The sequence below is a fragment of the Achroia grisella genome, unplaced genomic scaffold (genome assembly GCF_030625045.1).
Source record: "Achroia grisella isolate CSIRO2021 unplaced genomic scaffold, CSIRO_AGI_Agris_v1 utg900, whole genome shotgun sequence".
In the NCBI taxonomy this organism is placed as follows: Eukaryota; Metazoa; Arthropoda; class Insecta; order Lepidoptera; family Pyralidae; genus Achroia; species Achroia grisella.
Window position 1 is genome coordinate 1,705,986 of NW_026713059.1, and position 17,933 is coordinate 1,723,918.

General features: G+C 35.2%; 1 protein-coding gene across 1 annotated transcript in view; it reads right to left on the reverse strand.

Annotated features, from left to right (window-relative positions):
• LOC131853243 (nose resistant to fluoxetine protein 6-like) overlaps positions 1–17,933 on the reverse strand; it is a 36,920-nt gene that overhangs the window by 1,579 nt on the left and 17,408 nt on the right. The window contains exons 4-10 of the mRNA XM_059204084.1: positions 17,584–17,848; positions 16,399–16,559; positions 14,831–14,999; positions 11,087–11,280; positions 1,448–1,577; positions 647–836; positions 54–196 (exon numbers count right to left, since the gene is read on the reverse strand). Of these exons, the coding sequence (XP_059060067.1) occupies positions 54–196; positions 647–836; positions 1,448–1,577; positions 11,087–11,280; positions 14,831–14,999; positions 16,399–16,559; positions 17,584–17,848 (1,252 nt within the window). The remainder of the gene's footprint in view (positions 1–53; positions 197–646; positions 837–1,447; positions 1,578–11,086; positions 11,281–14,830; positions 15,000–16,398; positions 16,560–17,583; positions 17,849–17,933) is intronic.

Here is a 17,933-nt window from a genome sequence, read left to right on the forward strand (position 1 = left end):
TAAGGATATTTTGATTTGATTCTTTCCTTTGAGGCTTGAAATGTGAAGCTTACCAGAAGTATCGGTGAATAATATTCAGCATGTCTCTGTACTCCGACATTGTAGAAGAAAATGGGGAACTGGGTCAAGTATACACCGTATGAAATCTTGTTGAAGAACTTGAACACAGGTAATTCAATAATTGCTGTACCAAGACCTGGAAATGTAGCGTAAGTTATTGTTATACATACTAAATTGTATCTGGACATTTTTTTTAAAAACGTACATAATACACATAGAAGGTAGGAAAGGGATTATTAGTAATGTGGACTAATAAGTCTATTGCTAGTAATGTACAATGTTAGATTGACCTTCACGTGGTTCCCCCTAGAAACCATGATACTAAGGTCTTGGTGAATTTGTCACGATGGACTAACAGTCCTAACTTCACGCTTAACATATCATCGTCCACTGGTGCTCCGCCAGCATAAACCATTAGCACAAGCGGATGCACCTTTGCATTATCATATAATATAAAAAAATCACTTTTTATTCCAATTTATATTAATTACATTTACTTTCAACAAATTTAGTAGTAGTAGTATTTATAGTAAACTATAATTTCTAATTGGATTGTGTAATAGAAAAAATAGAATAAGATACCTACCAGCATAATTATTACAAATGGCCCAATGCGCCATACACATGAACAGTCCCCAGAGGATCGGTGAGTAGGTGGCGAATGATGCGGCCTGCTCTGGTTCGTACTGGTAGCCCTCCAGCCCCATCTCGTAGGGGCTGACAATTGTAAACGCGGCTAGGGCGAAGCACGCCGCCCACAATAACCTCACTTGAGTCTGCAATTACCAACATACTATACTATTATAAATATAGTTAAGCGGATCACAGGATAGAACTGCATGCGTCTCCTTTCTACTGATAGTCACCGATACTCACGAATAGTACAGTCATAAAAATAAATAAATAATTCAATTTTAAGTGGCAAGATGGTTTAAAGTTATCATCTGCGTTAATTAGTATACGGAGTACTGAGTGTCGCGATTATTTCGGACAATCTAATGGCGGTAGTTCGAATAAACTGCCGGCACCGGCAGTGAGTGTACTAAACGCGAAAGTTTAATAATTATTATTCTATACTATATTATTTTATAAAACATTTTTTTTTCATTGGTTAATCATGGTAACGAAGTTAGTATTAAATCATTTGATATAATTTTGTAGAAATAGGTCAAAATCGGTATGTGAGACAGAGACATGTCTCATCAATTTCTGTCGCCAACTTATTTTGTAAGCTGTGTTACAATTGAAAGGCATGCCTTTAAACTGAAATGCTGCATGATGTCATGACATCTAGCAAGTGATATTAATTGAAAAACACTAAATCGCGAACGTATTACGAAATTCTTAAGCGAACATATAATTTAGCATGTAATTTAGATAAACTTACGTTACTCAAAACAAAATTGAGCTTCTTAGTGCGCATAAAGTACGCCATAGCTACACCTATGAGGTATATCGTAGCGCGGTGTGTGGGCAGTATGTAGGAGTACCTTGCTGCGTCTAACAATTTCTGTACTCTGTAATAATAATTTCATTATAATTAGATTTTATATACTAAAACAAGGTAACCTTTACAGATATTTACCATATTTATATATAGTTAATTATTCATTGAAACACAAAATAATATTATACATATAAATATTCAATACCAGTACATACAGTTTATTTGAAAAAATAATGAAACAAAAAGTAAACAATCACTGTAAAACTCAAAAGCATGTACGTACATATATTATACAAAACAATTTATTTTTTTATACTAGTCAATTTGGAGACATACTTAAACAATTTTTTTGCAAATCCATTCGTTTTTTGTATTGGTCTATGTGTTTTATATTAATAAAACACCCAGCCTAATACAAACTATCATACTCATGAATATAATTATATGTGTCGTGCGAGAATAGAATCCGTCACTATTGAAATTAAAGCGGTGTGCTAAACCGATAGACCACGAAGCCGATAAGGTTACAAGTGAAGTAGCTACGAGTTGTCTATTTAAAGCAGTGGCACTCAATGAGGAAATAGCCATTATTATTGCTAAAAGTTGCATATAGATGGCGTGATTGGTATCGATGGAATTCTTCATAGTTTTGCAAACGTTTTAAAAAACAAAACTGTGTTTTCAAAATAGTTTAATCCATTTTTAAAAAAATATATATACATGTTAAAATGAAATAATGCGTTTAGAAAAGTAATTTTCATATATTTACTCATTTTGTTATTTTCCAGTACTTAATTACACTTTAATCAGTGCTAATACGGGGCTCAATGTTTTCAAAATGCTTTCATAGATGGCATTGTTGTCATTTGTATCGGCCTAATTAAATGTCTTTTTTATATTTTCCAATAATAAGCACTTAATATATTATTATTGTAAATTAAACATATAAAAAAAGTTTAAGTAAATTAAAAATAGCCGAACAAGCAAATAATACTATTTCCAATAATACTTATGTATGAAGTGTTGTCATATTAAAAATAAATACATGTATTATCGATTTTTTTTAATAATCGATAACAGGATTTTATTACAGCGCATTATTCGATGATGCTTTTAATGAGTCGTTGTGAACAGTAAATTTTCATTATTTTGTATTAAGTATAGCAGTATTCCGTTTCAAAGAACGGAATATAGTAGTACATTATTAGTGTCGTTGGTTATTTACATTTGTACTGAAAAATCGATTACATAATAATTTAAAATATCGAGTACGAATCGTAGCTGTCTTCGAATACTGGCAACTGGTAAGATTAAAATAGTTTTAAAAAAAGAGAGAAATCGACCCTAACTCGAATACCATAAAGTTTATTTTCCTTTCTCATTAATATCATAGCAGTTTGTTTTTAACTTGCGTATGACTCTGTGGTATGTTTAACGTGTATTGTTATTGTACGGTGCATACATTTCAAAAATTATATTTTAATGTAGGTACAAACATTTCTTTCATACATTTCATACATGTCAAAAATTATCTTTTAATGTAGGTACATACATTTATTTCATACATTTCATACATTTCAAAAATGAACTTTTTATGTAGGTACATACATTTCTTTCATACATCTCATACATTTCAAAAATTATATTTTAATGTACATACATTTCTTTCATACATCTCATACATTTCAAAAATTATATTTTAATGTAGGTACATACATTTCTTTCATACATTTCATACATGTCAAAAATTATCTTTTAATGTAGGTACATATCATCGAAGGGAGGGCATAGCTTGATGTATTTTGATACATCTTGCTCGACTTGGGGCGGCCCGAACTGGCGTAGTACCTCCACCAAGCAGAAAACCACAGCCAAATAGTGTTGTACTTGCGACAGCACTGTGTTCCTGTGGTGTGTAAGGTGACCAGAGCCCCGCGGGGACTGGTTGTGCTGGTGTTGAGGACCTGTGTGTTCAACAGTGCCGCGGGATTGCATAGGCGCGACGTGGTGGCACAGCGTTCAGGGAGACCCGGTGAAACGGCTAACCGCTGGCCGCCCGCAGGTTGTTGGGTTCCCGAACCCAGGGATTACTTAATCTCCGCCCTGGGAGGCTGAACCACCGCCTGCGCATAATCCCTGGTGTAGTAGTCGTGCCGGAGAAGGAGACCGGAGTGGACCCGGCTGCTACACCAGTGGGGGGACCGGGGGCCCTTCCGGCCGCTGTGCCACCAAATTGCCAAACCTGTGCAATACTGAGGTGCATTGACACATACTTTGTCCTTTCTAATACCGGCGCGATCATTCCCCTCCAACCTTAAAAAAACAATACCCAAATGGCCAGAAAAAAGAAAAGGAATCGCATTAAATCAGCGGCACCCCTATCCACTATTAATATGGATTTCTGTAACATCAGGGGACTACACGGAAACATCAATGCGGTCCACCATCATCTCGAGACCGCCAAGCCGACCCTTCTGTTCCTTACGGAGACACAGATATCCTGTCCGGCTGATACGTCGTACCTTACGTATCCCGGGTATACACTTGAGCACAAATTTGTGCGTCGAGCTGGGGTATGTTTGTATGTCCGGGAGGATATTTGTTGTCGCCGCCTTCTTGGCCTAGAAAAAAAAGACCTGTCAGTACTATGGGTACGCGTAGATCAGGGTGAGTACACCGGTATCTACGCGTGCCTATACAGGTCTCATAGCGGTGACGAGGACACGACTCGTCTGTTTGAGCACCTTCAAATCACGTCTGATAAAGTTCTCGAGCAATATCCCTCCGCGAATTTAGTGATACTTGGAGACTTTAATGCCCATCACACCGAGTGGCTCCGTTCTCGAATCACTGACCATGCGGGGAGAACTGCTCACGAATTTGCCCTGGCCTATGGATTCTCACAACTGGTTCATTCTCCAACGAGAATACCAGATATCGAGACCCATACGAGCTCCTTACTGGACCTTCTGCTGACTACAGGTCCGGACGAATATGCAGTCACCGTGGAAGCGCCTCTTGGTTCTTCGGATCACTGTCTTATTCGATCCCAAGTACAGTGCACACAACCTGCCACACACCGAACACCTGGTCGACGTCGCATGTGGCATTATAAGTCAGCAGATTGGGACAGATTGCGAGAATTTTACGCGTCGTACCCATGGAAGCAGCACTGCTTTGCATCAGAAGACGTCGATACCTGTACAGCCGCCGTTACTGAAGTCATACTTGCGGGTATGGAATGTTTCATTCCAAATCTGCTTGTTGCTTCAGGGGCGAAAAAGCGACCGTGGTTTAATAGGTCATGCAGAGAAGCCAGACAGGCTAAAGAAACTGCTTATCAGGCTTGGACCACGGCTCGTTCCAACAGGGATGTTGGCGTATCTGATGCGAGGCGGAATTTAAATGCTGCGTCCAGGTTTAGTAAAAGAGTAATTGCTAGAGCCAAATTCGACTTCGTCAGCAAAATTGGGGAGCGATTAGCCCGTCATCCTTCTGGAAGTCGAGCCTTTTGGTCCCTTGCTAAGGCTGCCGAAGGTAATTTTAGTCAGTCGTCCTTACCACCACTACGGAAGCCGGATGATAACTTGGCACATAGTGCAAAAGAGAAGGCCGATTTGTTGTGCGCTCTTTTTGCCTCAAATTCGACTTTAGACGCTGGGAACACCATACCTACTACCATCCCTTGGTGTGGTAACTCTATGCCGGAAATATCCGTAACACAACGGAGTGTCCGGCGAGAGTTGCTGTCTCTCGACGTCAACAAGTCGAACGGGCCAGACGGTATACCGGCTGTGGTGCTAAAGAAGTGTGCTCCTGAGTTGTGTCCCGTACTCACGCGCCTCTTCGCGCTTTCATACTCCTCTGGGCAATTTCCGTCGTCATGGAAGACCACCCTTGTGCACCCTGTGCCAAAAAAGGGCGACAGGTCAAACCCATCAAACTACAGGCCTATCGCTATCGCATCTTTGCTCTCCAAGGTGATGGAGCGTGTAATTAATACACAGCTCCTCAGATACCTAGAAGATTACGATTTATTGAGCGATCGTCAATATGGCTTTCGCCATAATCGCTCAACTGGTGATCTTTTAGTGTATCTCACACACCGCTGGGCTCTTGCCATCGAGAGCAAAGGTGAGGCGTTGGCAGTCAGCCTTGATATGGCGAAGGCATTCGATCGGGTTTGGCATCAAGGTCTCCTATCGAAATTGCCCTCATACGGAATACCAGAGGGATTATGCAAATGGGTCGCTAGTTTTTTGTCTGGCAGATGCATCAAAACCGTGGTTGACGGTAGTTGCTCCAATAGCATGGACATTAACGCTGGCGTCCCGCAAGGCTCTGTTCTCTCCCCGACACTGTTTTTGCTGCATATTAATGATTTGTTAACTACGGTTGACATTCATTGCTATGCGGATGACAGTACTGGGGACGCGTCTTACACGGGCCGTGCGAACATCCCTCTTTCCGTTGTGGAGTCAAAGCGCGAACAGCTTGTGTCTGAAATCGAGAGTACTCTCACCAGAGTCTCCGATTGGGGGCGATTGAACTTAGTTCAATTCAACCCTACCAAGACACAAGCCTGCGCGTTCACCGCTAAGAAAACCCCTTTTGCTGTGGCTCCGCAATTCCAGAACACGTCCATTACCATCTCTAAGAGCATTGGGATTCTCGGTGTCGACATCTCTAGCACAGTTGAGTTCCGTAGTCATCTCGAAGAAAAGGTCAAGCTGGCGTCCAAAAAGCTCGGTGTGCTGAATAGAGCGAGGCGGTACTTCACTGCGAACCAGAGACTTCTATTGTATAAGTCGCAAGTTCGGCCGCACATGGAGTACTGCTCTCATCTTTGGGCAGGAGCACCTGGATACCAGCTCGGTCCTTTTGACTCGGTTCAGAGACGTGCTATGAGAATTGTCGATGATCCCAATCTCTCTAACGGTATCGAACCACTTAGCTTGAGGCGAGACTTCGCATCGCTTTGTGTGTTCTACCGAATATACAATGGACTGTGTTCTGATGAATTGTTTGACATGATGCCTACGGCTACCTTTTACCATCGCACCGCTCGCCATCGACAGGGAATTCATCCCCACACGCTGGAACCTAAGTGGTCTCGTACAGTGCGGTTTCAGAGGAGCTTCCTCCCGCGTACACTTAGATTGTGGAATGAACTACCTGCCGAGGTTTTCTCGAGAGAATACAGCATGGGGGTTTTCAAGAAGGGTATATTAAGGTTTCTTAAGGGTCGGCAACGCGTATGTGACACCCCTGGTGTTTCAGGCGTCCATAGGCTACGGTAGCCATTTACCATCAGATGGGCCGTATGCTTGTTTGCCACCTAAGTGGTATAAAAAAAAAAAAAAAATACATTTCTTTCATACATTTCATACATGTCAAAAATTATCTTTTAATGTAGGTACATACATTTCTTTCATACATTTCATACATTTCAAAAATGAACTTTTTATGTAGGTACATACATTGTTTTCATACATCTCATACATTTCAAAAATTATATTTTAATGTAGGTACATACATTTCTTTCATACATTTCATACATGTCAAAAATTATCTTTTAATGTAGGTCCTTACATTTCATACATTTCAAAAATTTCATACAATACATTTCTTTCATACATTTCAAAAATTATCTTTTAATGTAGGTGCATACATTTCACACATTTCAAAAATTTCATACAATACGTTTCTTTCATACATTTCAAAAAGTATTTTTTAATGTAGGTACATAACACCCCATGTCAGACCCCTTATATTTGGAAGAAACATAAAAATAATGCCAAAAATATTAGATGAATATATTTTTAATACGAATATTGTTTTATTTTTGTTCATCAACTTTATCCCTCACTAACAATACTAGTAGTAGTACATAACCTGGTTTATACCGCTAAAGATATTGAAAGATATACGAGTAATTCAGAATGTTATCAAGTTCAAAATAAGCACACATTACTTGCTTAGATAACAGAGTAATATTACTAGTAATAAAAACATTTGTAATACCCATATGCGGCGCCGTGAGACTCGTCTAAGTACTTCATCTACTCATCTACGCGCGGTAACCGCGCCGACCGACCAATAGGATAGCGCCTCTCGTGTTTCCAGAAAGTTCGCGACTAACGGACGATATAGTAGTAAGGCAATGAGTGTCCCAGTGATATCATTATAATATTTTCTCGTTAAATTTTATTGTAATATACACAATTTCGCACTAAATAACGTGTTACCCCGTTACACATTTCTAATAATGAAAAACCTAGACCGACCCTGTTCACTTAATCTTACAAGATCTGACTTTAAAAATTACGATATCCTCATATAGCCTTTCATTTCCCCTTTCAATACTTTTTCGCATTAAAAAGTAGCCTTTCTCAGGGTCTACATTATCTGTCTACCAAATTTCAATTAAATCAGTTCAGTAGTTTTGGCGTGAAAGCGAGACAAACAGACAGACTGAGTTACTTTAGCATTTATAATATTTGTAAGAATATCGCTATTAAAAATAGGGGTTGGTGAAAGACGGGTGAAAATTTAGGCGTGTATGTATTTTCAATGTAACATTATAAATAAATAAAAAATTGTCCATAATACAAAAAAATATTTTTTCGGGGTAGGCCACCCCTATGACTTAGGGGTATAAAAAATAGATAACAACCCTACCTCAGACCTGGGAAGTATACATATCAAATTTCATCAAAATGTGGGAGAAATATGGCAACTAACACTGTGATACAAAATTTATATATAAGATATAGCGGAATTCTCATTAGGTAAAAGAGGGGTACATCGTAGAATACATGAGGTATATACCAGTAAATTAATTGTAGCTAAAATCAGTCTCATACATATAACGATTGAAATAAAAAATCGTATAGCCCGATTTTGATACGTACGAGTATAAACGTATCAAAATCAGGCTATACGTATAGCGCAGACGCGTTACAACATATCAAAAAAAATAGGCATGGAATGTAAAATAAACCATAACACAATAGGTATATACATTGGCACATAAGCCATATCTGCAGAGTGTCGGCTAACGATATTATACCTACACATTTACATTGAATCTTGAATCGTCCCTAATGAGGTACACGATACAGTTACCTACATATCTTTGCAAAACAGATGTCATGTAGACTGAATTCACTGCCATCTATTTTCATGCTTTGTTACTAAGCACCCACTAGTAATCCGAACTGCTTCAGATCTAGCGACATCTAGCGGCTACGGTGGCGAAATAAAATAGCCCGAAGAATAGCCCGAGTTAGGAAGGAACCATTTTCTTGTATGGGATGGGGTATCTGTATGTAATATTATGTTATCTGTGATTTAAAGTTTATTGTGTGCAGCGTAAAATTAATTTTTGTCACGTAATGGGAATGAGCATTTATAATGATGGACGCGCATATGAAGGTATATTTTGATATTCTAAGTACAGCAACCGTTAGACCTTTATTACACATAGTATATATCAATACTATAAAGCACACATACACGTTGCTGGCAGCTTGTCCATCATTATTTATAGAAAAAATATATTATTAAGATAAAGGTACTTTTATAAAAAAACAGGAATAAGTAAAAGTATATATTAATCCCAAGAAGGCAACATATTAAAAAAGTATTTTTTACTTAATACACTTTTCATTATACCTGTGAGTGTACAATTAATAAAAAATATTAATTGTACACTCATAGGGCGAGACCAATAGATCTATGCAGGTCCCCAGTGTCACAGCTCTTAGCACCTGACAATAGTCCATCATCATCTGCTTCTTCCTTATCCCATTTATTTGGGGTCGGCGTAATATGTTTTTCTCTTCCATTCATCTCTGTTCGCAGTCATCCCGTTATTTACTCCCTTTATCACCATATCATCTTTCACAAAGTCCATCCATCTCTTTTTCGGTCTTCCTCTACCCTTATAACCATCCACATTCATATGTAACACCGTCCTTATGTTGATATGATCTTCATTCCTACGCATTACATACATGCCCATACCACGATAGACGATTACTCTTTAACCTCTCTGACAATAGTCCAAAACCCCTAATAAAAAAATATATACTCATCCAGTAAGAGATGGTATAAAGCAAAGTCGCTGTTTTTAGTATTTTTTACCGCTTATGATAGTATTTTTTACCGCTTACTTCTTCTAAACCACGCAACGAATTTTAATAAGATATATCTATTTAAAACCATTTTGAGAATTTCTTCTGAAAGATAAACAAGATTATTGCTAAACACCGGTGGTCAATTTTACATATCCGTTTTTTTAGTAATCATGTGACTGGTAAAAATGTCTAAAAGAATTAATTCTATTTAATCGAATTAGGTATTATTTTACAGAAGTCCATTTCACTACTTGATTACACAAGTTTAGAATTAACATTGTTTACCGTAAGTAAATTTTGCGGAGTTTACTTGTCTGTACAAAATTTTATTTCAGTGTATATAAGTGTAGAAGTGAATGTAGCGATGTTATAGGTATTTACATATATACATCTGTATCTATTTACCCCCGGGAATGCTTCAACCAATAATGTATTTCCAAAATTCTGCTCGCCAGGAAAATATATTGGTTCGCTACTAAATCATAAACGTTTAGGTAAGCCGCAACTTGCAGGTCGCCCCTCTAAATCGACCGTCCCGGGAATTTTCCCATTTCAATTTTAGGAAGATACACCTTACAATTCAGTTTTGCGTCTCAATTTAATGCGTCGTAATATCTTATTAATTAACATTTAACCGTTGTATCGCTATCAAATTATAACTTGATACAGAATTAAATTGAAAATTATGTGAAACGTCCATATTGTTATTTATTATCTGTGATATATAGTCCGCCTCCGCAAATGGTGGTGGTTCACCATTCGCAGTCCACCACTGGTACTACAGTGTATAACCAAACTGGCGGTCCACCAGGGGTGGTTGACGGGATTAAGATTAAGTCAGATCAGTAGGCCAGTAGGGATAAATTCAACAGGAAATTATCACAATGGTTCCCAGGGGACTGTCTGCAGTTAAAAGTTTTGTCAAAATCATTTATTCGCATAGCGAACCGTTTAGATCCGTTAGCTATTTATATATATATATATATATATAGATAGATAATCATTTTTATTTGTTTCTAAGTCTACAGATATAGGTTTAATTACGATTAGTAAGCAATACAGAATATTTAGACCAATACAATATAATATGGGTAAAGCTGCATGTGTGTGTGCCGCAGCAATAAAAAATGATGCAGTTCATATTCATAGCTCATAGCTATATACATATATACTGTTATAAATGTAACGCGGACATTATTTATACGCATAATTAAGAAAAATCATGGGATCTTACAATGTTTTGTTTATTTTTATTGAGTTGTTATAAAAATAATTAAAACGTTGTTTTATTTAGTTTTATAACAACTCCATTTCAGTTGCGAAGAATTGGTAAGACACTCGACTAAACTTCTTATTTTCTATTTTTTCATATCAGTTGAGTATCAGTATATCGTCATATCTATTCAAAAAAGAAACTAAACATTCGAAGGATACTCACGAAATGCCATAGTACACGAACATGCTGATTTGATACCAATGTACGGCAAGATATCTTAAGACTGTGGAGGCTACCGCGACGGCGAGGATCAATGACAGACCAAGGGTACGCGACCTGACCAGCACCAGCATTAGAGGTAAGGTCGCCACGTACAGCTGCATGTCCATACCCAGCTGATGGGTATGGGTGAGACACTGAAAAAGATACGCAAATTAATTTCCACACATACCTTATTTATGTGCCATCGAGTCTGAAATAAAACAATAGAAAAAAAAACAATTCGGTTTTTATACAATTTAAAAGTGAAAATACTGCTTATTTAAAGTAGCATAAAAATAAGTCCTTATTTTTCGTTACTTTAAAATCTTAAATTCTCTAATTAATCTTAATCTAATTGTACATCAACCGTTATAATACCTTTAAGAACAACAGACGTAGCAAAAGTAAAATACTACAATTAACTAAACATTTGGGATAACTAAATCGTAATTCGAAATGAAATGACCATATTTAAAAAAAATATGCCACAAGCCCATAAGTGACATCCCAACTCAAATATGTTTCTATTTGCGTAAAATGAATTTATTCGATTTGTTGATTAACAAAATAAGTGTATAAATTAATAAAGATTCAGTTAAGTTTACTCTAAAAAGTAGCTATTTTTAATTATTTTTTAACAGAATATTGGCAAATAAGCAAACGGTCTATCCAAAATCCATTTGATAGTAAAACGGTTGCCGTAGCCTTATGGCAGTTTTATATGTTTCTAAGGTTTAGAAATATACTTTTTAAATACTAACTTTTTGTCAGATACTTCGTCCGTATGACCATTATTGATTGGCGTAAAAAGTATTCCATATATTCCTCTATATTAAATGCTACGTATATAATCGTACCATATTTTAACAGGAGTGAAAGCATGAGGAATATAATTTAATTAAACCACAAAACTTTCTCTAAAAATTCTAATTATAAAAATAAGGACCTTTAAAAAAAGATTATCAATTATGACAAAATTCTATTAAAAAGGAACTACGTAAATTCTATTGATTAAGAAAACAAACCTTTGATATCAGTTGCAGTTCTTTGTTTTTGCTATATTTATTTTGTAGGCGTTTTACAATCTATGAGAATATTAAGATATTGTTCTTAAATACGATTAAAAATCCATAAGAACAGGTAATACTATTCACATTTTTATGAAAGATGAAATTACTTTATTCTATTTTAATATTATACATTATAAGCAATTAGTTAAATAATATAATTTATTTTTTTAGCATGTGAGCAATTTCATACTGAACAAACTTTCTTCACCATGCTACTTTTACAATTTACTCGTAAAACTATTATTTAATACTATAGTAGGTTTTATTTGTGTCCAGTCACCATAATATTATTTCGAAACAAATTAGCAGGTTCCCGTATTACACATTTAAGTTAAAATCATGTATACTAATAGTCGAATTAATTAACCATAATTAAAAAGCTAATTAGATATGTCAAACGGAATCACTAAGTGAGTCAAACTGTTTTGAATGAGGCTAATGACTTAATGTCATTAGTAATAAGCAGTTGCTTCCAAGGATTATGATTAATCGATTTCAGATAATAATGTGGCTCAGTTGGGATTTGGGACCGCGGTAAAATGCCTGGAATAAGTAGTATCATGTAAAATAGGGTGATCCTTATGGACTTATTAGAAGTGTCCATACTCTATTTACACTGAAATCTGGCATGAGGATAGATGAATAGATAGATCCCTATCTATCCACGTGGTAAGAGAATAATAATCCTTTTCTAGAATGAGTATAGTGTTTATTATTTAAGTTGTCTATGCAATAATTAGTCTATGGTGAGACATAACAATAAATGAAGACATTTTCAACAAGTTACTTTTAATTGAATCCAATTTAATTCAACCTTCTAACACATCATTATAACAAATCCTGTGTGTCATTGTAATTTTTTTGCTAAGATGTCATAAGAGGCGTGTAGGAGAACAACGCTCAACTACCTCGACGCAAATGCAAGAAAACATTTGCTTATTTGCGATTCTTATCTACTTGCATCTTAGTAATGGTGATTGAAGAAATATTATATGTAATAATAATATTATATGATTAAATAACGATTTTTTTTAGAATTATAGAATAGATATATAAGTGAATATACCCCCAAAAAACTTACATCATTCTGATCAATTTCTGAAGAAACAGGGTTTCTCAGGAGATTGATCAGATGGAAAATAAGGTATTCGTTTTTATTGTGTTAATGTTAAATGAAATAGGATATACTTTATCTATTGTAGGATTAAATCACTCGATATATTTTTTGAGTAGGGTGCGAATTTATTAAATTTTATTATAAAATGGCCACACTATCAGTACATTGCCGATTGTCTTATATCATATACACACAGGTACAATTCACGATAGGTATTTAGGTATTTGACACAAATCACAGTACCCTAGATGACAATGTGGGTGGCACAGTAACGTTATATAACTAGTGGGAACTAGAGTAACTTCAATAATAAGGCGCTATTGTTTAATAGACAGATAGTGAAAACTGTATTGCATACGACGATTAATAACTTGTTAGTCATGCTACATAGTTGCGAACATGTTGCTTGAAAATCTTAATTAATATTATTAAAGAAAATGTGCATCTATTTATTTTTCATCATATAGGTTTAATTAGTCTTTATAAAGACTATACTAATACTCAACGCAAATGCATTTGAGAGATCACAGAGTACACTGATAGCATTCTAAGACTCTCCCAAGAATCAAATATATGTCTCATGAGAGCTACACTAGCTTCAGTAGTTAATTTACCGGATGTGAAACTATATTGTCGATTGTTATGCAGTCTATTTACTTTAAAGTGCATTTGATATTCTTTACAAAATTTGGTAAACGTTATATTTGCGATACAGGCCAATATCACCAGGCAACAGGTGTTAACAGGATCTCACGACTCCACAATGATGCTCGGAGGTACACTGTGGGTTAGAATCCCACAGTCCACACCCCTTAGATATAAGACGATCTATTGAAGATTTTCTACACGATAAAAAATAAAAAGCGAGTTATCCCGGTTAACCATAGTCATAAGGATGAAGCCGGTAAAATTAGAAATGTATATTATTTTTATCGTGGTCATTCTATTTGCCATATCTCTGAGTTGGCATTGATGAATCTTTTTTTATCGAATAGGTAGTATATTATTAAAGGTGTATAAGTAAGGAGATATTCATGCTGATGACTGTGCAAAAAGCGTTCCTCTAGTAAAATATCTGGTCGGTACAATTGGATATACAAAGTATTATTATTAATCCTTCATTGAAATATAAATATTTTTTTTTAATATTTTACGCTGTAAAATTCATATAGTATCTGGAGCAGATCTGCAAGTATTGTTATATTATTTACTATAGAGATGGCAATAAAGCAGGATTACACCATGATGTTATAAATGAGAGTGGTCAGCACCACCTCAATAATTAGTAATTTATAGTATACTAGTTGTGCCTGTGGTTTCACTAGCGTTAATTTTCAATATATACATTTCAATAAAAATATAGAATATGTGTTATTCTGATGCATAAGCTATATTACTGTAAAGTTACATCAAAATCCGTTCAGTAATTTTTGCGTGAAAGAGTAACAAACTATCATACTCACAAATTTTCGCGTTTATAATATTATATATTAAGATTAAGACTGACAGTAACCTTACCATTTCTTCGAATCCAAAGTAATTGTGAATGAAGAGGAAACTTTTCCACATGGTCTTCTCGCAAACCCTACTATGTTCTTCCACCACCAGGTTCCATTGGGGTCCATTGTTGACATCAGGCAAAATGTACGTACAGAACAACATCAGACTAAGGAACAAGGGGAATAGCCTGAAACGAATCAATTATTAGAGGAATAAAGAATGAATAAATGAATAGCCATTGAAACTAATGATGTATAATCGATTGCCAAAAGAAATAGCTGATTGATACTTTTGAAATTTAGTAGAACTTAAAGTCATACATTGAAAATAATACATTTTATCACATTAATGAATACATGTCAAAATCAAATATAATTTTATCTTAATGTTAATATTAACTATTGACATATAATTTTCTAAATGACTAGCTAAATGTAATCTCTTGTACAGGGCAAATAAATAACTCTGAAATAGTAAAAAAGTTCTTTTATATCCGCCATATTGGATTTGGAGTGACGTCATTAGGCCATGCATTGTCTTTCAATTCAATGTAACTTAATTTTTATGAGGCAGACTTCATTAAAAGTTGTCCGTGTACCTCAGTATTATATTTCAGCCGCCAAGCAGCTAGCTTCGTAAGATATGTTTCGGTTGATAAGGCAGTGAAATTACAGGATTAGAGGCGTGACATCTTAATCCACTGGAATGGTAATGAGTAATGAATGAGTAGTGTCATGGACGTCACATGATAATATGTTGTCTTTTACCATTAGCTGGTGGTTACTAGTTATCGTTAAAAAGGTGAGTAATTTCTTTCAATTTATAAGATCGATAAAGATTACTGTTAGGTACGCGAATCTATGAAGTACTTTGAATTATATGTCTACAGTATGTAAACTAACTTCGATATATATATTACTAGGGTTGTATTGTTTACTAAAGTTAATAATGAAAGGAATATCTTGACACATTTAAAAATATTTATATCGAATACCGTATGTTTAATATTTCTACATCCGTAAATATTGGACACGTGTACTCAAAATTGTTAATTGAAATATAATGACTATCACATTAAATAACAATAAAGTTATATGATATGATACACCAATGATTACAAATTATGCTATGATATACATAAGCATTTTAATGACATTAAATGATATAAATATATTTCTTAATCCTGGACAAATAACATAGGTTCATATAGTCTTAAACTAAGTAGAGCTTGTATATGTATGATAGAAAACTTATAGGCATAATAAATTTACGTATAAAAACACCAAGACCAATACAAATATACTCATGATTACAATTGTTTGTATAGTGTGGGAAACACATGATCATCAAAGAAAAGCAGAGTGGAAAACGCTAAGCGACGTGCTAAACCTCCAAAGACGTTTCCTATAAAAGCAAATTCAATGAAATAAACTACCATATTACCTTATTGAACGTCATATATTTTCTAAAAGACGAAGAGTTCCTTTGTTGCGACCTTTCCTCATATAGTACGTAACTGAACAAAGTAGTAAATATTTTGGAACATTTTGAAATAAATGAGTAAACACAAAATACCAATAACTTACCGAAACCATCTACCAATTAGTCTGTTTTTCACATCTATCGTCCCTTTTCTCTCGAGATCTTGCAATAGATTGTGAGCGTTCAGAAATCCACTCAAGTAAAGAAAGCTGTCTGTATACAATATCGCAGAACGACCAATAACAGCCCACGGCATGCCGAACACCTAAAATGGAGAATTTATATAAAATAGACAAACTTTATTAAAACCGAAGCGCCACAGATGTAAATAACTCAATGATATTTCATGTTATAGTCTTCGTTGACTTTAATGAATGTGTTCATTATAAAAGTTTGGCGGCCTCATTCTACTCTATAATGTCAATATATTTTGCTCCACCGACAAAAGTAGATAATTGTTTCAAAGTTAACTTCCTACTATATATGTAACATGGTTTTATCAGAGGATGATATTAGGCTACTAATAATAAGTCTAGTTACACACGGCTTTGTGTAGACGCATTTGTTAATTTCCCACATGTGACATGGTGCTTAGTTTTGAGTTTTTAATTCCAAGTTTTCCTTTGCATTACATATAGGTTTAGCTATGCTTTATTCTTTTAGTTGATTTACGATATCCTGATAATAAAAAGGAGTGACATATGTACGTAGTTTACTTCGATTCACCACAGACTATTTTTATAGGCTACTATTTAAACTGTCCTATATTATATCAGTCTTTCTGTATGATTGAGAGTATCAACCGCATTTTAATAAAAGTTAACGTAACTTTTTTCCGGTTCAACATTTCAGACTACTTTGTATTCCAAACCATGCAAAAAATAGTAGGCACAACCAATGGTATCATATATGTTTTCCCTATAAATCCATTTCATCGGTACGAATGGGAATAGAATTTTGAACGATAAATAATAAATTATTCTCGTAGATGGAAGAAAATGAAAGTACAGATAGGGGGAACAGTTGGTGAGTTACAAGGCATATCAATTGTTGAATTTATGACTTTCTTGCAATATTCGTCTCTTTGATATACGAGCACTAGATTCAATTATCGATGTGGTCAATTTTAAAAGAAATCATCCAAATTATCAGGAAATTATTCGGTAGCAGTCTTATATTATATTCATTATCCAGGTTGTTCAAACAATTTATGTCATGCGAATAAAATTGTTAACGTTGCAAATAATTGGATTTCTATGAAGTAGGTACATTAAGAAAAAAAATCTTACCGCAGAGTACTCGACCTTGTTGACATAAGGGTTGTGCGCCATTGCCATAGATTTATGGGCGATGAGCAGGGCAAAGGCATTGATACCTCTAAATGCGTCGACACCTTTGACTCTAGTTGGGGCGTCCGATAGATCGAATACTTTTTTAAAATTGCGTTTTAATGAAAAAGCATTGAGCAACTTTTCGAAATTTGTAGTCCCTTCTTTTCCATCGTCGAGCATCGTTCCCAAGCTCAGTAAAAGAATTACTGCTAGGAAGAATGTACTGAAAGAGGAAATTAAGTATAAAATATAGATATCAGATGTTTAGCTGTAAAAGGTGCGTAGGTATCTCGTTTTAATATTGGTTA